At 39.6% G+C, this 22,077-nt stretch overlaps 1 protein-coding gene across 1 annotated transcript in view; it reads left to right on the forward strand.

Annotated features, from left to right (window-relative positions):
• LOC145408197 (uncharacterized) overlaps positions 1–4,641 on the forward strand; it is a 74,659-nt gene extending 70,018 nt beyond the window's left edge. Inside the window, exon 3 of the mRNA XM_080278952.1 lies at positions 4,451–4,641. Within this exon, the coding sequence (XP_080135078.1) occupies positions 4,451–4,641 (191 nt within the window). The remainder of the gene's footprint in view (positions 1–4,450) is intronic.
• The last annotated feature ends 17,436 nt before the right edge of the window (positions 4,642–22,077 follow it).

The following is a 22,077-nucleotide window of genomic DNA, read 5'->3' on the forward strand; positions in this document are numbered from 1 at the left end:
CTCAGAACGAGAATTTATAAACTTTCTCAACAGTACACAGCAGAGACTAATTACTCACAAATGCTGATTATTAGTACTGTTAGCCTCTGGAGAAAGTGACTTCACCCCTGACAATAAATAACTAATACTATTAATGATATCAGGTTCTTGCTGATGCTTAACTCCTAGAAGGCACAACGGATTTTAAGCTTAATACAACAAGACTGGCCTAAGTACCAGTTATGAATGGCAAAACGTTTATGCAAGCTAGGAGCTATAAGGGAAATAAGCTTAATTGTGGAGAAATGAAACACGAGTTTACATTACATTAAGCTCAAGAAAAAGAACTGTTAAATTTATTGATTACAAAGAAATAAATTTAACGTTACACTTCAAATGAATTCAAATAAAGAGATCGTACTCACTCACTCACTCAAAAGCTAAATTCTTACGCCAAAAAAAACAACATGCAGCGCAGCCGGCTAGCATGTAAGGAAACAGCACACTTAACTAAACTCTTAAACCTAGGAAAATACAAAAAGGAAATACTGGTCAATGAATGTGGTGCATCACCAAGAAGGGTGGGAGCCTGGAGAACTGTAGTCTAGTGAAGTCTGGGTGCTAGCCGACCTCTCTCACTGCTGGAGCACAGTACCTCACTCCGTCACGACAGACACTTGACTGACACTCGTGGGGAAAAAGGAGCGCTAGGGCCGCATTTTTAACGGCTAGAGTGAGCGAAACGTGCCCAAAACAAATCGCTCAGCGAAACGCTAATGTCTCACACAAAGACGATCACTTATGACACTGAAAAATTGATTTGAAAGGACTCCCGACCAAATGAGCGGCTAACTGAACGATAAACTGGGATTCCACTAGTGTTCACGGTTTCCCACAAAAGCCAATGTCACTAGCCGACTCGTGACAACACGTAGGCACAGTTATACCACAACTGTCACACCTACACCGTGTATTACATACATCACGCTACATAACAATTAGTTGTTAATGTAAATGTAGCGAACTTTTCGCTCAGTTTGACCTGAGTACAGGATTTTTCACCGTCGTCACAGAGTTTTTTCCTCAAGCTTGCTTCTATTAACGTAAATACGAGGTTTTTACGCTCATGGACGACTGTGATTTTCTCCTGTAGCAGGGTAGTACACACACCACAGTGTGAATCTTGTGTGACTGAGTTAGGATTTATATGTATGTATATCGAAATTTTTTTTTCTGAAGAAAAAAAAAATTGATTTTGATGGGGTGTAATGTCAAGAATTGGCGTGAGCGTGTTTATAAGTTCGTAACATTTTATTCAGAGTGAAAACCGCGAATTCTAGTGGAATTTCCACTGTTTATCACTCAGTTTAACCGTCCTTGTATTCACCCTACTGGGAGTGTTTTCAGAACAATTTTCACTGTATCATACGTGATCGTCCTTGCACGTGACATTAGCTCCTTCGCTGAGTGATTTATTGTGAGTGTGTATCGCTCACTTTATTTTCGTTGACCGTTGAACCAAGCACGGCCATCTCTCGCCCCCTTCCATAATTCGAACTTAGTCAGGATTACAGCGTTGTGAGAGAAGGTTCGTGTACAGCGAGTTCCTGAAATCTCCACCTAGATGGTGAATCAGCGAGAGGTTTAGCATGTGCAGCGTCCGTCCTATGCACTGACGTCCAGTTTCTGCTTAGCCCCCTCTACTGACTGGTATTTCTTTTCGTTTTTCCTAGGTTTAAGTGTTAGCGTTTGAATGAGCGAGTGAGTGTACTCTCCTTGTTATTTTGAATTCATTTTGAGACTATCTATCTATTCCCAGATGCCTCAATCCCATTCGGGGTGGCCACAAACAAATCGCCTCACGTCGCTCTGTCCCCCGCCATTTCACTGCCCTGCTCCCAATTCACACCCCCCTCTCTCATATACCTCTCCACCCCATCCCTCCATCTCATCCTCGGCCTCCCCCTCCCTCTTCCCCCCTCCACCTCACTCACATACACTCTCTTCGTCAGTCTTTCACCCTCCATCCTCTCCACATGGCCAAACCACCTCAGTGTATTCCTCCTAACGCTTCCTATCACATCCACATCCACACCACAACGCTCCTTTATATTCTCATTTGTCAGCCTGTCTCTCCATGTGACTCCACAAGCTCCTCTTAAATTACTCATTTCCACTACTCTCACTCTTGACTTGTGTCCTTCCAGCAACGTCCAAGCTTCACTTCCATACGTTAGAGTTGGTATCACAATACTGTCATGTAGTAACTTTTTCACTTCCATGCTCACTTCCCTGCTTCTTATCACTGCTTTCAAGGAACCAGCAACCTTTCTTCCCTGCTGTACCCTTTCAAGCACTTCACCCTCCAAACCTCCATCCTTACTCATTACACTACCCAAATACTTAAACGTACTCACATTTTCCAGTTCCTCACCATCCAACCTCGCTGTACTTTCACTGATTTCACCTCTCTCAAAGACCATCACTTTACTCTTCCCTACATTCACCTTTAGATTCCGTTTCGTACACACTCTCCCAAACTCATCCACCAAGCCTTGCAGCTCTCCTTCATCTTCACTCAACAACACAGTATCATCTGCAAACAACAGTACAGGGAATTTCCAAACACTACCCTCTCTCACCAGGGCCACTCCAACATCCACTACCCTACCTTGTTTTTTTTTTAATACCCCATCCATGTACAGATTGAACAACCGTGGAGACATGACACATCCCTGTTTCAACTCAACTTTAAAAGAGGAAAATTCACTCAGTTCACCATCCACACGCACTGCAGCCCTAGCACCATCATACATACTCTTCACAGCATTCAACAACTTCCCAACTACTCCATATATTCTTAATACTTTCCACAATCCTTGTCTATCCACCCTGTCATATGCTTTCTCCAAATCCATGAAATCCGCATACAGCTTCTTTCCCTTCTCTAGAAACTTTTCCACTAAAGATCTAAGAATGAATATCTGATCTACACAACCTCTTCCCTTCCTAAAGCCTCCCTGTTATTCTCCAACTAATTCCCCTGTTCTTTCTCTAACTCTGTCAGTAAGTATCCTACCATACACTTTTCCTATTATACTAAGAAGACAGATGCCCCTATGACTACCATACACTTCTTTTTTCCCTTTTCCTTTGTACAAGGGAATAATTATACCTGACTTCCAATCCTCCGGGACTCTGCCTTCCTCCCAGGCCAATCTGCACATTTTCCACATCCATTCTACTGCTATCTCTCCCCCATACTTCAGCATTTCACCACACACTCCATCAATTCCTGGGGCTTTCCCCAATTTAACTTTCTTCATTGCTTCCACAACTTCTATCCTACTGATTTCTTCCTGTCTTCTCACCTCCCTCCTCCTCCCAGCCATTCCCCAGCCACTTACACTTGCATTACTTCCATACTCTATGTTCAACAATTCATTAAAGTGTTCTCTCCATCTGCTCACTTTTTCTCCCTTCTCCACTAGTAATCTACCATTTTTATCTTTCACTCGCTGCTAACTTCGCTTCCACCCTGTCTTACTCTTTTCACCTCTTTCCAGAACATTTTCTTACAGTCCCTCCACTTTACACTCAAGTTCCCTCCAAATTCCTCATCTGCTCTCTTCTTACTCTCTCTTACTAATCTTTTCACCTCTCTCTTTCTGTCTACATAAAACTCTCATGTAACGTAAATTTATTTCATTGTAATTAATAAATTTACAGTTCCTTTTCTTTGAGCTTTATGTAATGTAAACTCGTGTTTTATTTCTCCACAATGAGCTTATTCTAGTTGCAGCTCCTAGTTTGCATAAACGCTTTGCATTATTCATGACTGGTACTTAGGCCAGTCCTTTTGTATTAAGCTTAAATCCGTTGTGCCAACCAGGAGTTAATGCACCGGCAAGAACCTGTTTATTACTATTAGTATTAGTTATTGATTGTCAGGGGTGGAGTCACTTTCTCGAGAGGCTGACAGTACTACAAACAGCACTCGTGAGTAATTAGACTCTGCTGTGTACTGTTGAGAAAGTTTATAAATTCTCATCCTTGGAGAATCGGCGAAGTAAGCCGGCGTAAAGTAAAACTTACTGCTTGATTTCACAAGTCAATTCCTTGTCTCTATTTTCAAGCAAAACACATAACCTTTACTTAATTTTTAAATTCTCAAAAACCCCGTGACACTGAGCCAGCGAGGTGTGTGTGTGTGTGTGTGTGTGTGTGTGTGTGTGTGTGTGTGTGTGTGTGTGTGTGTGTGTGTGTGTGTGTGTGTATGTTCGTAGCCTGACAAAAATTTGCTGGACATCTCTCTTCACATTTAAGGTTTACTTATCTGTGTCGTTGGTAAAGCGTGATAGTCAACTAGGAGAAAGACAGACAGACAGACAGACAGACAGACAGAGAACATCTGAATCTCTTGTCTGAGTACAGTACAAATAATTATGTCTTATTCTCTTATTGTCCTCAGATGTGTGGGTTGGCGTGAAGGAGAGAATGTGGGTGGATGGGCGTACAGTGAAGCCTGAAGAATGGGGCCCCAATGACCCCGATGGTCCCCTACGCTACTGTGCCCGCATGCTCTTCATCAATGGAGTTTACGGCCTCGCTGATATGGAGTGTTCAGAATCAAACAGATTCATGTGCAGGCTATGTCAGTAATCAAACCTGGATTGATTTCATGAAGAGTATAAGTATTGTACCATATGCCAATGAGTTATGGTACGGTTCTGCAATGCCCTTGTTCATTTTAAGTATTATTATAAATCAAAGCTAAATTTATGAAATAGCGCACTCTTCTCCCTCATTTCTGATACAATAATCTGTTCAACGTTGTGTGCAGCTCAGGGTAAATTAAGATATCAGTAATCTGCAATATGTGTCATGATTATATTGGATCATTTACAAATTATTTTTAACTAATTGTATAGAATTGACTGTCTATTTTTAACAGTATATTTTTCATTAAATGTAAGGGTTTCAAAGTGAGTGTTGCTGCTCTGAGCCCGAGGCTATACGTAAGGGTTGGTTAGAAGCATATTTTGGTCAGATATGATAAAGGTACACTGGCGGTCAAAAGTTCTGTCCTGATCCCAGGCACAACATGAATCTCTATGAACTGAGGTTCGAATAACGGTGCTTCGGGAGGAGGGGGATACGAGGTGCCGGGGTGGCAGGAGACGGGTCAGAGGGAGGTATTCAGTGTCATAATAAGTAACCAGTATTGCAATGATCTCAGCATGATTCACTGATAATGCTGGACTGTGATATTGAAGACTTACAATAATATGAGTATGGTCAAGTATTCCATGAGACTGAGAATACGTGAATGTCAGCCTTGGTATACTCGTAGCGATTTTCAGCCTCTGCAGTGCAGTGGTGAAGGAAACGGACAGCATGAAGTGGTAAGGTTAAGCAGATTATACAACTATGCCAGACTACTACCAACTTCAGTCAAAGAAAGTAGCTCTGGATATTATTTTGTTGTATTACCCTGTATCTCCATCCCTCTCTTTTACATCTCGAACTCCATTCCACCCATTCTCATCCTTCCTGTCAACCTCCAACCCTTACCTCCCTCTTCCTTACCTCTTTTCGCTCAATTTCGCTCTTCCCACCTATTTACTTCCTCCCCTGAGGGTCTATAGACCTCCTATTTGGATCCAGTGCTATACGTGATAAAAAAAAAAAAAAAATACAGGGAAAGCTACCTGGTGATTTGAAGACTAAATGGTATAGTGGAAAGTTTCCCTATGCTACGTATACCACGACATTCGTTACATAATTATTATCTAGAAACAGTCTGACCAGCTTTATGCATAGACTCTTGATTATCAGCATAAATACTCATTTTCCAAACCTTCCCTTATCCATTGCACGAATATATATATATAGATATATATATATATATATATATATATATATATATATATATATATATATATGTGTGTGTGTGTGTGTGTCCGACTCTGGGCATAGGCTTCATAGCCTGCTATCAAGTCCCAGCAGTCCTCCTACATACCATACACCTCTACATGTCACCACTTTGGCGCTAACACCCACCGTTCATATTGAATACATGCTAGGGCTGTCTCATACAGGACTGATGTATTGGTATTAGCGGGGGTATTTTTACGACATGTAGGGCAATGATAAGAGTGGCTGATCTAAATAGAGAGAGAGAGAGAGAGAGGTTGTTGTGAATGTAGACGAGAGAGGCAGTGCAAGATGGTTGTACCATTGTTATCGTGCAATGCAATCAACAGTGAACTATGAATAGTCTAACACTACATTACCAACTATTGCACTATTTTGTATTCACTGTAGAAATGGCAGAGAGACGTGACAACCCGGTGGGTGAAGGTAACAGTGCAAACAATCCTGAGGTCATTACCCTCCGTGGCCGTATCGACAGGATGTGGGAAGTGGGAAAGTCATCAAGAGAAATTGCCCTCCTCACAGGTGTCTCTGTCAGGACTGTGAATCGATGGATTGGTCGGTGGCAAATGGAGGGCTCAGTGAAAACAAAGCCTTGCAATGGAAAACCTCGGGTTCTCACTCGTTAAGACGTCGCCCGTATAGCGGACATGGTACACGAGCAGTCAGTGTTCAGCATTTCAGGTTACTCGGACGTTACAGCTCTCTTACGATCCGCGGTCGACGAGAAGACGCATTCCCAAGATAGGCATTCACTGTTACAGGACGGCCAAGAAATAAAAACTCTCTCAAGCCAGTAAAGAGTAGTAGGCTTTGCTTTACAGTATTTAGGAGCAGGCGTAGATTTTTTTAACACGGTAATATTTATTGATGAGAAATGCTTCACGTCGGTGGAAGCAGGGCCTCTAACGTGCTGGAGACTAGTAAACACACGGTATGAAGTGAAAAATATACAGAAGGGCAAAAGTGGAAGGGTGAACCTATCATTTGGGGGATGGATGTGGGCCAATGGACCTGGAGAATTGACGAAAATACTGTAGAAGGAAGATTTACTGGGCAAACGCATATTGACGTGTTAGAAAACGTTATACTGCCAGCTCTACGAAATATGACAATAATACTTCCTCATCCTATTAGACTTGTTCACGACAGGAGTCCTGTGCATATTTGCAGAGTGGTAAAGCATTGGATAAATCAGCACCCGGAAGTGGAAGTCCTCTATTGGCCTTCAAAGGGTTGTGATCTAAACCCAATCGAGAATTTATGGGTCATTATGTGCAAGGACTGGGACGTGGATGAAGAAAATAAGTGTTCAAGCGTTTGAACATTAAGCCCTTGAGGTTTGGGAGTCTGTGAAGAACCGTCGTCTGTCATAATTTAGTAGCATCCCTACCCAGGAGGGTTGATGAAGTTGTTCAAGCTCAAGGTGGCTGGACCTTGTATTGGTGTGTTTGCAACATTTGAATGCTTGATTCCGTAATTTTCTTTTATTCCTTGTGAGGTAGCTTTCATAATAAGTAATACCGTATGTAGTCGACATGTGTATACTGTAGACAATGATTTATCAAAAGCCTGGCATTATGTTTATGTCAATATAACCCTTTGTTTCCTCTGTGAGAGCTAATGGTATCCAGGGTTACCGTAAATTAGTGTAATTATACATGAATGTCTTTTTCTTAATACAGACAAGGTGGGTAACTTGTATATGTAAGTAGTAATATTCCAATTCTCTATCATAAATAGACTAACTTCTTTATTGTATGTGTGTCATTAATAGTGTTTGATTGACATAAATGTATTTGTATAACTCATGTTTTCAAATTATTATTTGCCGCTACATTTTCTAACTTCATCCCGAGCATCTTGTCCCGAAACTGATTGAAATGATCAGGCTTTTGCCCTAAAGTCCTTCCTTATCTGAACAGACTCAATATCACGGTAGTACACCAGTAAGTGTTGTATGAATTATAACCTTATTAAAGACAGAAAAGTATAACCATAATATACACTGAAAAGTTTCATATCCAGTAATAACCGACGACTGGCCCCTTTGCAAAGAAACCAACGAATCATAGTTACGGAAACGATGATTTAAAAAATGAAATACAAACTGATTGCTTCCACGTTGCGAGGACTGAGAAACATGTAGTACTAACCATGATTCTTTGAATCACCTTATATAAAATTATGTCTGACGAAGTATATAGTTACCAGCATATTATCATGTTCATACTTATCAATTTAATATAACCTTATCTGTGAATCATACTGAGATCATGGCAATATTGGTTACTTATCTACCCATGGATGTGAGCACTGAATCCCTCCCTCTGACCCCGTCTCCTGCCACCCAGGCACCTCGCTTCCCCCCCCTCCTGAAGCACTGTTGTTTGAACCTCAGTTGGTAGAGATTCATGTTGTGCCTGGGATCAGGACAGAACTTTTGACCGTCAGTGTACAGTTGACAACTCATGAGCCCGGGACCGTGTCTGTGAAGCGGAGGTGTAGCTACAATTTCCGCTGTTGATGAATCAGGTACTTGGTCATTTCAGTAAATACGTGTCACCTTTGTTTATTAATATTAATGCCACCAACAAAGATGTGATTATAGATCTATGCCATACATTGATGCCGTCCCAGTTTTATATGTTATCAACTGTACCCAGCATTATTGCATTTTTTTTTTCAGACTCATTGAAATTTATACAGATGCCTACAGCTAATAAAGAACTAACCATTTTATGTTGGAACATATTTTTGTGAAACTGTACAATACAAATTAGACCTGCTCCTTACCTTTTTACCTATAAATTGACTTGTCATTCTGAAAAAAAAAAAAATGCAATGCTATAAAAGATTTTACGGTTTCTCATTATACTGAGAAAAGCACACGATAATTCCATTCATCCTTTGCGGTATTCTGTCCCATTATTACGGTGACATCTTTTTAATGTTATGCGTCAACGACCAGACAAGCATAATTAAAAAACACTACCTGTGAAGGACTGTTAAGCAGTCCAGTTATTCCCATGAATATAATGGAATCTATTTCAGCATTGCTACCGCCAGCTGAATAGAAACCGCTCAGGTGAAAGAGTTAACAGTCGAAATGCAAATAGATATATAACTATTTTAAGACAAATAATTAGCATCGAACGGTAAACAGTAAAGCAACAACGATGAATACCTCACATTACAGAAAGCAGTATTGAGGAATTAAAGTTTGCTGTAAACTGTCTTTCTGTCTTAGTAACTTGCATATACTCATTGTGCTACATGTAATAGTATGATGCACATACGAGTTTTTTTTTTCTCTTTAAATTTATTAAGTTCACTCTAAGGGACCATAGAGATAAAGTATTTATGCAGTTTCTTACTCTGCATTCAGAAAAAACATGGAAACTGTGTACCTAACTCTGCTATACGGATGGCGATTTGAAAGAATTACAAAATATTTCTTTATCATAAAAGAAGGCAGTATCCCAGTATAAAAATATGGTAGCACTAGTGGAAAATCTAAAAGGGATGATATTCCAGGATACCTGCAGTTGTAGTAGTAATAGTAGTAGTAGTAGTCGTAGTAGTAGTAGTAGCTGTAATAACAGTAGTGGCAGTAGTTAGCAGATGGGAGCCCATTCTACAGTATGGGCACATCCTAATGTTACAATGATTTGTTAATTTCTTACAAACCAGACTGATAGATAGATAGATAAATAGATGGATAGAAAGATAGATGGATAGATAGATAGATAGATAGATAGATAAATAGATAGATAGATATACATAGATAGATAGATATACATAGATAGATAGATAGATAGATAGATAGACATATATATAATAGATATAGATAGATGTAGACAGACATAGATAGATAGATAGATGGACATATATATGTAGATAGATAGATATATCGATAGATAGATAGATAGATAGATACTGTAGATAGATAAATAGATAGATAGAGATAGACATATATAAGTATAAATAGATAGATACATACATACATACTGTACATATAGATATATATATATAGATATAGATAGATATAGATATAGATATATAAATATATAAGGAGATGGATAGATAGATATACATAGATAGATAGATAGATAGATAGATAGATAGGTAGATATAATATATAGATATAGTACAGAGAGAGAGAGAGTGTGAGAGATGTGTATAGATAGATAGATAGATAGATAGATAGCACAGATAGATATAGATATATATATAGAGAGAGATATAGATATAGATATAGATATCTATAAATATAGATCGATAGATGAATAGATAGATAGATTGATAGACATAGATATATAGATAGAAATAGATAGATATAGATAGATAGATATAGATAGATAAATAGATAGATGGATGTAGATATAGATATATATAGAGAGATATATATAGATATAGATATATATAAATATAGATCGATAGATGGATAGATAGATAGATTGATAAACATAGAGATATAGATATATAGATAGAGATAGATAGATTGATACAGATAGATAGATAGATACAGATAGATAGATATAGATATAGATATATATAGAATGATAGATGGATAGATAGATAGATATAGATATAGATAGAGAGATATATATATATATATATATATATATATATATATATATATATATATATATATATATATATATATATAGATAGATAGATAGATAGATATATAGATTTAGAGAGAGAGAGATATATACAGTATATAGATATATATAAAGATAGATAGAATATATATATATATATATATATATATATATATATATATATATATATATATATATATATATATATATATATATATATATATATATATATATTCTTACGGAACAGAGATAGATAATGAACACTTTAAGTGAGAACACCAAAATCACTACTGTTCCGCAAATTTCCAGGTTCAAAACAAAAAAGTTAGGTAAAATTACAAGTTAAAGTTTAATGCTCAAACTAACAACTAAACATTCAGGACTCATAAGGATAATGTAATGGCAAAAAAACAGGTTAAATATATGGTTAACTGCAATAGCCTCTATTAACAAGAAATTAGCAAGAGTAAATTTATCTAAGTCAGCCCTGATAAATGAGAAAACCGGATAATGCTCAGTTAATGCAATATATATTATTACAGATACAAAATATTGTTAATAATGGCTGACATCAAAAACTCCACATGAATCACAAAAACCTTACAAGGCCCACGAATTAACACCTTATGCTATACAGTACAGAAAAAATGTAATAACACTTATACTCAAATTACACAGCAGCTAGATGGTTGGAGACTTCCTGAGCACTCACAAAAATAATAACAACTGTACAGGGGAGGACAGATATGTGAACAAAATAAGGAGCAGATCAAAGTGGCAATTAATGCAGAGACTGAGCTCATTATATAGGGGCCGGCAGAGCTTCATACAAATGAAGCCATAGGGGACAAAGAATTGACACTCCTGCTCTGAACAACAGAAAGAACGACTTACTCTACTATAACGGAGGAGAAGGGGGCAGTGAGGTAGAACACGGAAGCTTGGTCACTATGGAAGCCACGAGGCGAATCATGATCAAACATGCAGCATACTGTACGTTAGAATTAAACAAAGGATGATGAAATCATAGGCTATGTAACATCTCCCCACAAAAAAAAGAAATTTACAAAGGAAATTTCTTATTACTCTAAAACAATCTGTCTAAAGTCTAGATAAGCAATCTGCAATAACATTTTCTTTCCCCTTGACATGTTGTATGTCTAATGAATACTCCTGAAGAAGTAGACTCCATCTTGTCAATCTCTGATTTTTATCTTTAAACTTACTAAGGAATTTCAGTGGGTTATGATCGGTATAAATGACTATGGGGTCAAAACCAGAACACAAATAAAATGAAAAATGCTGTAAACCCAAAATCAAAGCCAAAAGCTCTTTCTCAATAGCTGAGTAGTTCTTTTGAGGTGGAGTGAACTTCTTACTGTAATAAGATACAGGGTGTTCAATACCCTGATCATCCTCTTGCAGCAAAACAGCCCCAGCTTCCGTATCACTTGCGTCAACAGCCATCTTAAAAGGCTTAGCAAAAGTTGGAGTAGCGAGCACTGACTGACTTAATAGGATAGTTTTAAGTTTGCTGAAAGAAGATTCACAGTCATCGGTCCAGACAAATTTAACTCCCTTTTTCAGTAGGTCTGTAAGTGGTGATACAAGAACTGAAAAGTTAAGAACAAATCTCCTGTAATGACCTACCATTCCCAAAAATCTTTGTAGCTCTTTCCTACTTTTAGGTCTGGGAAGATCACTTATAACCTGAACCTTAGCTGCTGGTGGTGCAACGTGTCCATCACCAATTACGTACCCAAGGTACTGAACTTTAGCTTGACCAAACTCACACTTTGGTAAATTAGCTACAAGATTAGCCTGAACCAAACGCTCAAGAAATTTACTGACATGGTATAGGTGATATTTCCAGTTGTCACTGAAGATTAATACATCATCAATATAAACAACACACCATGCCAAACCCTCTGTTACAACATTCATGAGCTTCTGAAATGTGGCTGGTGCATTCTTCATACCATATGGCATTACAGAACATGCAAAAGTCTTTCCTAGTGTTACAAAACATGAGATCTCCCTAGCACGTTCAGTCATGGGTATTTGCCACTATCCTTTTAACAAATCAAACTTACTTATGTACCTAGCCTTTCCGATCTTGTCTATGCAATCTTTCACGCGAGGGAGAGGGTAAGTGTCTGTTTTGGTTATCTGATTAACACGTCTATAGTCGATGCAAAGCCACTGTGACCCACCTGGCTTAGGGACTAGAGTGACAGGAGAACTCCACTCTCTCTGACAGGGCTCAATCATCTTGTGGTCCAACAGGTAGCCAAGCTCCTTCTGGATGAGAGGAACTTTCACTGGGTTCACACGGTAAGGAGGCAGTTTAATTGGCTTTGCGTCTCCATCATCGACATCATGCATCAACACAGTGGCTCTTCCTGGAGTGGCACGGAACACTTGCGGGTACTCCTGCAGTAATGCCGAAAACTCCTGCCTTTCCTCGGGAGCTAGATCAGAAAGCTTAGTCTGGAGATCATTCATGATATCAGGATTCATCCCCAAACTATCACTCAGGCTCATGCTGCATGGGAGAACTTCACTTGCAGACTCGGGTGGAACAGCTACAGTGCAGACTGGATTATTTTCGTCCCGCCTGTGATATAACTTTAGCATGTTAATGTGACAAAGTTGCTTGTTCTTTCTACGATCTGGTGTGGCGATGACATAGTTGACATCACTGAGTTTCTTCTCCACGAAATAAGGACCACTAAACTTGGCTTGAAGAGGTTGTCCATGCACCGGTAGCAGAATCAAAACCTGATCTCCTGGCTGAAAGTGGCGTAACCTGGACTTCTTATCATACCAAGTCCTCATCTTCTCCTGAGCAGCTCCTAAATTCTCTCTCGCCAGCTGTAAAGCAGTGGACAGCCGTTCTTTGAACTTCATCACATACTCCAGGAGGTTGATGTCATCTTCCTCCGACAGCCAGCATTCCTTGAGTAACTTAAGGGGTCCTCTTACTTCATGGCCAAACTATCTATCTATCTATCTATATACCTAGGCTGCTTCCCCCAAGGAAAGGGAGGTAGCCGAGACAGGACGACTCACTCTCCATTTACTCATCCATTCAAACACATTCATTCGCATGGCCAAACAGTAGTTGAAAAGGTGAGAAGCCCAGTGATTCATTTGGAGATTCTCTTGCGGCAAATACAACGAATGGAAGACCTTTATCCCAGTCTTTCTGATGTTCCAAACAGTATTTCTTGAGCATCGTTTTGAGTGTTTGATGATATCTCTCCAACGCTCCTTGGGTCTGGGTTTGGTAAGCTGAAGACGTGATCTGGGTGATGCCCAACTCTTTCAGAGACTGCTTGAAAACATTTGACATGAAATTAATTCTCAGGTCTGACTGTACCTCCTTAGGTAGACCAAACTTGGTGAAGAACCCTAGCATTTCCTTAACCACGTTCTTTGCTGAGATATTTCTAAGTGGAATGGCTTCAGGATAACGAGTAGCCATATCAATCAGGGTCAACACATAAGAAAATCCTGAAAAAGTCTTAGGAAGAGGGCCCACAATATCCACCAACACATGGGTGAATGGCGCCTCAAAAGGAGGAATGGGAACTAGAGGTGCAACCTTTTTGGTTTAATTACACTTCCCTACAACTTGACAGGTTTGACAAGACTTACAATACCAGGAAACATCTCTGAAGATACCTGGCCAGTAGATGTGTTTCAAAATGCGTGCCACAGTCTTCCCCACTCCAAGGTGTCCTGCCAAACTGGAATCATGAGCCACTCTAATGATATCCTGCCTACAAACACGAGGGATGACAACTTGATGTACAACCTCCCATTCACAGTCGGCTGATGCTGTTGGGGGTCTCCACCTCCTCATAAGTACTCCTGACTTTATATAATAACAAGTAGAAGCACCAGCTGACTCTTCCTCACTGCAAGCAGAGTTAGCTAGACCTTTCAACTCAGGGTCAGGAACCTGCAACTCAACCAACTCTTGACGAGACAAATTATCAACACTACGGGGTACTGCCTCATCTGGTGAGTGGTCCAAATTAGCAAGAAAAGTGTCATCATCATCATTATCCTTTAAGTCACCAGTAACTTTACACTTAGCCCTAGTGACAGTACATGCAGAGAACACATCAGGGACATCACAATCCTGGGTCGCAGCCACTGGCTCACTAGACAACTGAGGAGCTGGACACACTTGACTTCCACCAATATCATTTCCAAGTAAGAAAGTTACACCTGACATTGGGAGTGTCTCAACCAACCCAACCATAACGGAACCAGTAACAAAACAAGACTCTAAATTCACTCTGCACAGAGGGACAGAGAAGTAATTATTCCCTACACCTTGTAAGATTACAGTTTCATCAGAGGAATTAACATTAGAGCCTAGAACACTGGTCAGCATAAGGGATTGACAAGCACCTGTATCACGATATATTTTAACTGATTTCCTGTCATTACTGTCCAGAGGACTGACAAAACCATCAGACAGGAAATTAGCACATGAACTCTTGAGAGTGTCACCCACGTTACTGCTCAAAAGAGGAGCTCCATCATGAGAATTTAATTTACCCCTCTAAGCAGGTTCAGTTAACTCGGTTAAAGAATTCTGGGAACTCTCAAGGGTGGACACTAGACCAATTGACTGAATATTTAAAGTCTCCTTTTTGTTCACATCACGCAATCTCCTGAAACATTTCTCCGTAGTATGACGAAGCTTACTTCAATAAGTACATTTACTTTTCTGAAATCTAGAGGTGAAGCTGGTATTTACTTCCTGAGAAACATCATCTTTATTCTCTTTCCTGTTACCTGTACTCTGAGTAGAGGCAACGTGTTTACTCTCAGCTTTCCTTTTTTCTTTAGAATATCTCTTGTGAGTGAGAACATATTCATCAGCTAAAACTGCAGCATCAGACAAATTATCTATTCTTTTCTCATCAAGATATAGGCTTACATCTTTATTAATACACCTTTTGAAGTCCTCCAACAAAATGATCTGCTTAAATTTGTCAAAATCAGAATCCACATTCTTAGAATTTTACCACTGCTCTAACAGATCTTCTTTGATTTTTGCATACTCAACATGGGATTGCTTATCTTGCTTATAAGTTGTCCTAAATTTTACTCTATAGGCTTCAGGAACAAGCTGATAGGCCTTAAAAATCAAGCTCTTAACTACATCATAATTATCAGATTGATCCTGAGGCAAAGATGCATAAGTTACTTGAGCTTTACCGGTGAGAACAGTTTGAAGGAGTACTGGCCAATACTTTTTGGGCCAATTAAAACCTGTAGCTACCCTCTCAAACAACTGAAAATACTTTGTTAAATCAGATTCATTAAAAGGAGGGACAAGTTTAACATTTTTAGCCACATCAAAATCATCAGAGCTAGATGATCCAGTTCCACCTTGTTTCATGCGATACTCATGGTCTGCCTGAATCCTAGCAAGTTCAACTTGTGCCTGAAACTCAGCCTCCTTAGCATTTGCCTGAAACTCAGCCTCCTTAGCACGAGCCTCCTGCAGGGCTAGCCGTAACTTAGCTATTTCAATCTGCGTTTGCTCATCTGGAGGAGTTACATTAAAGAAGCTTTCATTAATCATGTCAACAATTTTATCTTTAAAATGATGAGAGCGAACAGCAATTCCCAATTGTTGAGCAACAAGTTTAAGTTCATTCTTTGTTCTGTTTTCTACATCACACACTGTTTGCACATTTGACAAAAAATCTTTGGCTTCATCAAGAGTAGTAATAGTAGACATCATGAATAAATCACAGTCACAAATATATCAAGCAATATCCTTATAATAATATCCTGAATATCCCGATAAGAGGTCGCCAAATTTATGTTACGGAACAGAGAGAGATAATGAACACTTCAAGTGAGAACACCAAAATCACTACTATTCCGCAAATTCCCAGATTCAAAACAAAAGAGTTAGGTAAAATTACAAGTTAAAGTTTAATGCTCAAACTAACAACTAAACATTCAGGACTCATAAGGATAATGTAATGGCAAAAAACAGGTTAAATATATGGTTAACTGCAATAGCCTCTATTAACACGAAATTAGCAAGAGTAAATTTATCTAAGTCAGCCCTGATAAAATGAGAAAACCGGATAATGCTCAGTTAATGCAATATATATTATTACAGATACAAAATATTATTAATAAAGGCTGACATCAAAAATTTCCACATGAATCACAAAAACCTTACAAGGCCCACGAATTAACACCTTATGCTATACAGTACAAGAAAAAATGTAATAACACTTATACTCAAATTACACAGCAGCTAGATGGTTGGAGACTTCCTGAGCACTCACAAAAATAATAACAACTGTACAGGGGAGGACAGAGATGTGAACAAAATGAGGAGTAGATCTAAGTGGCAATTAATGCAGAGACTGAGCTCATTATATAGGGGCCAGCAGAGCCTGATACAACTTGTAAGAAGGACGCGCAAATGAAGCCATAGGGGACAAAGAATTGACACTCCTGCTCTGAACAACAGAAAGAACGACTTACTCTACTATAAGGGAGGAGAAGGGGGCAGTGAGGTAGAACACGGAAGCTTGGTCACTATGGAAGCCACGAGGCGAATCGTGATCAAACATGCAGCATACTGTACGTTAGAATTATACAAAGGATGAAATCATAGGCTATGTAACAATATATATATATATATATATATATATATATATATATATATATATATATATATATATATATATATATATATATATATAGAGTGTGTTTCGCGACGTATGACAAAAACTTACACCAATGATCTATCATGTAATTCTGAGTATATTTTGTTCTATAAACATATGCTCTCTGCGACCCCTGTTCAGTACCCAGCATTCGGTTGTTTTGTGTAAAAGCTCGTCTCTTGCATGCGCCATTGGGTGAGAGCTTCGCAGGGCGACGGGAGACGAGTATTATTAGCTTGTACTATACATAATAATCCCATATCCTATCAGTACACACGAGTTTTAAGAAGAAACTTTACGTAGTCTATTGATTCGTTAACATCGTCATGCATTCATGCAATTCTTTTGCACATATCGACTGTAATTAAGGATTAAATTCAAATTTTATGGCTTGCAAGGGAGTAGGGAGGGAGGGAGGACAGGCTGGTGTGTTGTGCCAGTTATGTAATATTTGGTTTGTAGGATGTTGCGACCAACATTATCATAACACCCACAGCTCATTCAGTGAAAGCACATTATCATACTGAGTGACTAGCCTCACTTTAAGTCAGGAGTAATATTATTATTCATAACAATTTTTCTGCTGCAAGTAAACGTGGCACCATTTTTTTCATTTGCTGACGTGAGAACAGTGATACAGGATTGCCAATGTAACGACTATGTTGCTAGACCTATTTTCTTGCTTCTACTTGCGGCACTAACATATGGCAACATGATATCTAGCTACATTCTGGATATTTTTGCCATTTTTAGGTGATATTCTAGAGATTTTATCGTATTTTCTAGCGATGTTTTGCAGTGTTTATTATCTAGCGACATTCTAGCAAGTTTTCAGAACTAAACTAGCGAGACTGATGATAAGGATTTTGGCAACCCTGCGTCCAGTGTCATTACTCATTTGAACGGGGACATTTGCAGGGGAGGCACATACTTTAAATACTGTTCTCCGCGTTCTGTTGTTCACCGGGTTCAGCTTCACATGTTCATGAAACAGCATGCCACGTACGTACAGCAGTGAAGAATATGCAGATATCGTGTATTTTTTTACGGATTCTGCGATTATGTGCTGCAGAGAGGAACACAGGTGGAGATACCCAATGGCGCCACGTTTACTTGCAGCAGAAAAATTGTGAATAATAAAATTCTTCCTGACTTAAAGTGAGGCTAATCTCCCTTTAGAATAAGTTTTTTTTTTCACTAAATGAGCTGTGGGTGTTATGATAATGCTGGTAGCAACATCCTACCAACTAAATATTACATAACTGGCAACAACACACCAGCCTGTCCTCCCTCCCTCCCTACTCCCTTGCAAGCCATAAAATTTGAATTTAATCCTTAATTACAGTCGATATGTGCAAAAGAATTGCATGAATGCATGACGATGTTAAAGAATCAATAGACTACGTAAAGTTTCTTCTTAAAACTCGTGTGTACTGATAGGACATGGGATTTTTATGTATAGTACAGTATAAGCTAATAATACTCGTCTCCCGTCGCCCTGCGAAGCTCTCACCCAATGGCGCATGCAAAAGACGAGCTTTTACACAAAACAGCCGAATGCTGGGTACTGAACAGGGGTCGCAGAGAGCATATGTTTATAGAACAAAATATACTCAGAATTACATGATAGATCATTGGTGTAAGTTTTTGTCATACGTCGCGTTACACCCTGTATATATATATATATAGAGAGAGAGAGAGAGAGAGAGAGAGATTGATAGATATAGATATAATTATATATATACTGTATATAGATAGATAGATTGATATAGATCTATCAATCTATCTCTCTATCTATCTACCTATCCATCTATCTATCTATCTATATATCAATATCTCTATCTATCTACCTATCCATCTATCTATCTATCTATATATCTATATCTATCTGTCTACCTATCTATCTATCTATATATATATAATCATCAGTCTTTTGAGTGTCCACTGCAGGACCGCCTACCCCTACCGAAGCAGGGACGATTTAGCTAATGTATCTCTACCTCGTGGCTTAGGCTGTCTGGCGGAGACTGTATGTAGGGTTAGAAGTGTTTTTTTTTTTTTTTTTTAACGTGTCCGACTCTGGGCAAAGGCTTCAGGGCCTATTTCTTGGGGACAGTGACCTATTCCAAGGCCCAGTAGTCCTCCTACACCTCCACATGTCACCACTACGGCGCTAACACCCACTCTTCATATTGAATACATGCTATCGCTGTCTCATACAGGACTGGTGTATTGGTATTAGCGAGGGTATTTTTACGACATGTTGGCGGGTCTTCTGGTAGATCAGGAAAGTCTGCTTTACGTGAAATTCAAATCCTTAAACTGTTCCCTGCCCCAGCCAGGATTCGATCCTGGGTCCATTAGGACTGCAGGCCGCCTCCCTACCATTTCTTGTAAATGTAATTATAGTGTTGGAGTGGCTTTGGATGTGTTTGTAGTCTGTGAACCAAGTGTAATCGGCCCGCCTGAAGCCGACTAGGTGCAAGCAGTCTAGTATGTGAAACTGGTTCACCCACAACACCCCTTATGTCCGCCAATGTAGTAAGTGGTTCGGTGAACGCTTCCCAAAATTTTCACAACTCTGGTGGGAGGAGAATCCGCATCCATCAGTATGCGAGATGCACACTCTACCACTGTATCACAAAGGCTCCATATATATATATATATATATATATATATATATATATATATATATGGAATATGTGGAGATTGGCCTGGGAGGAAGGTAGAGTCCCGGAGGATTGGAAGTCAAGTATAATTATTCCCTTGTACAAAGGAAAAGGGGAAAAAGAAGTGTGTGGTAATCATAGGGGCATTTGTCTTCTTAGAATAATAGGAAAAGTGTATGGTAGGATACTTATTGACAGAGTTAGAGAAAGAACAGAGAAATTAGTTGGAGAAGAACAGGGAGGCTTTAGGAAGGGAAGAGGTTGTGTAGATCAGATATTCATTCTTTGATCTTTAGTGGAAAAGTTTCTAGAGAAGGGAAAGAAGTTGTATGCGGCTTTCATGGATTTGGAGAAAGCATATGACAGGGTGGATAGACAAGGATTGTGGAAAGTGTTAAGAATATATGGAGTAGATGGGAAGTTGTTGAATGCTGTGAAGAGTATGTACGATGGTGCGAAGGCTGCAGTGCGTGTGGATGGTGAACTAAGTGAATTTTTCTCTTTGAAAGTTGGGTTGAAACAGGGATGTGTCATGTCTCCATGGTTGTTTAATCTGTACATGGATGGGGTAATAAAAGAGGTACAAGGTAGGGTAGTGGATGTTGGAGTGGCCCTGGTGAGAGAGGATAGTGTTTGGAAACTCCCTGTACTGTTGTTTGCAGATGATATTGTGTTATTGAGTGAAGACGAAGGGGAGCTGCAAGGCTTGGTGGATGAGTTTGGGAGAGTGTGTAAGAAACGGAATCTAAAGGTGAATGTAGGGAAGAGTAAAGTGATGGTCTTTGAGAGAGGTGAAGTCAGTGAATGTACAGTGAGGTTGGATGGTGAGGAATTGGAAAATGTGAGGACGTTTAAGTACTTGGGTAGTGTGATGAGTAAGGATGGAGGTTTGGAGGGTGAAGTGCTTGAAAGGGTACAGCAAGGAAGAAAGGTTGCTGGTTCTTTGAAAGCAGTGATAAGAAACAGGGAAGTGAGCATGGAAGTGAAAAAGTTACTACATGACAGTATTGTGATACCAACTCTAACGTACGGAAGTGAAGCTTGGACGTTGTTGGAAGGACACAAGTCAAGAGTGAGAGCAGTGGAAATGAGTTATTTAAGAGGAGCCTGTGGAGTCACATGGAGAGACAGGCTGACGAATGAGGATATAAAGGAGCGTTGTGGTGTTGATGTGGATGTGATAGGGAGCGTTATGAGGAACACACTGAGGTGGTTTGGCCATGTGGAGAGGATGGAGGGTGAAAGACTGACGAAGAGAGTGTATGTGAGTGAGATAGAGGGGGGAAGAGGGAGGGGGAAGCCGAGGATGAGATGGAGGGATGGGGTGGAGAGGTATATGAAAGAGGGGTGTGTGAGTTGGGAGCAGGGCAGTGAAATGGCGGGGGACAGGGCGACTTGGAGGCGATTTGTTTGTGGCCACCCCAAACGGGATTGAGGCGTCTGGCAATATATATATATATATATATATATATATATATATATATATATATATATTAGAGTGTATCTAGTACTATATTCGTATAAGTGTAAAATATAAGTGTAGCTTGGCCTATGTAACTAAAATTGTAGTATCAGCAGGCGCCAAGCTTGAATATTGCAGAAATAATGTTTTCGGACCTGGACAGAGCGAGAGGGGAGCCGGTTCTGCCTTCAGTTCTGAGCCAGGGATCGAATGAAGCGCATCTGCAATTTCCTAGTCAAGAAACAAACCCATTAAATCACATTGGGTTTTGGGTACGACCTTCTTGACTTAATGAAGGTATAAAAGTGGTGGCAGCGAAGTGGGCAGAAGAAAAAAGTCTCCTCCAATTATTGGTGAGCTTGCTGCCAAGACACGCCCTGTATATTGTATCCTACCTGTACCACATCCTTTGTCATACAATCTGTCGCCTGACTCACAACTAACCACCACTTCCCTAGTGCCCTGTCATACTGTGCATATCTCCCTCTGTGTGTGACCTGCTCTTCTGGAGCCTACAATTACTTATTGTTCCGATTTACATCGCTCCCTGCCTCACTACACGTTAAACTGGGTTGTGTGTGTATCCTGTGCATTCCTGGTGAGGTCCTGTCGTGGTGAGATCCTGTCCTGCCATGCTGGGAAAATCATTCATCATCGCCACCAACCACCAAAACCACCACAGCCTACCAAACCCTGCTGAG

Source organism: Coenobita brevimanus, chromosome 76 (genome assembly GCF_032717465.1).
Source record: "Coenobita brevimanus isolate Jiangsu-jjx chromosome 76, ASM3271746v2, whole genome shotgun sequence".
Taxonomy (NCBI): Eukaryota; Metazoa; Arthropoda; class Malacostraca; order Decapoda; family Coenobitidae; genus Coenobita; species Coenobita brevimanus.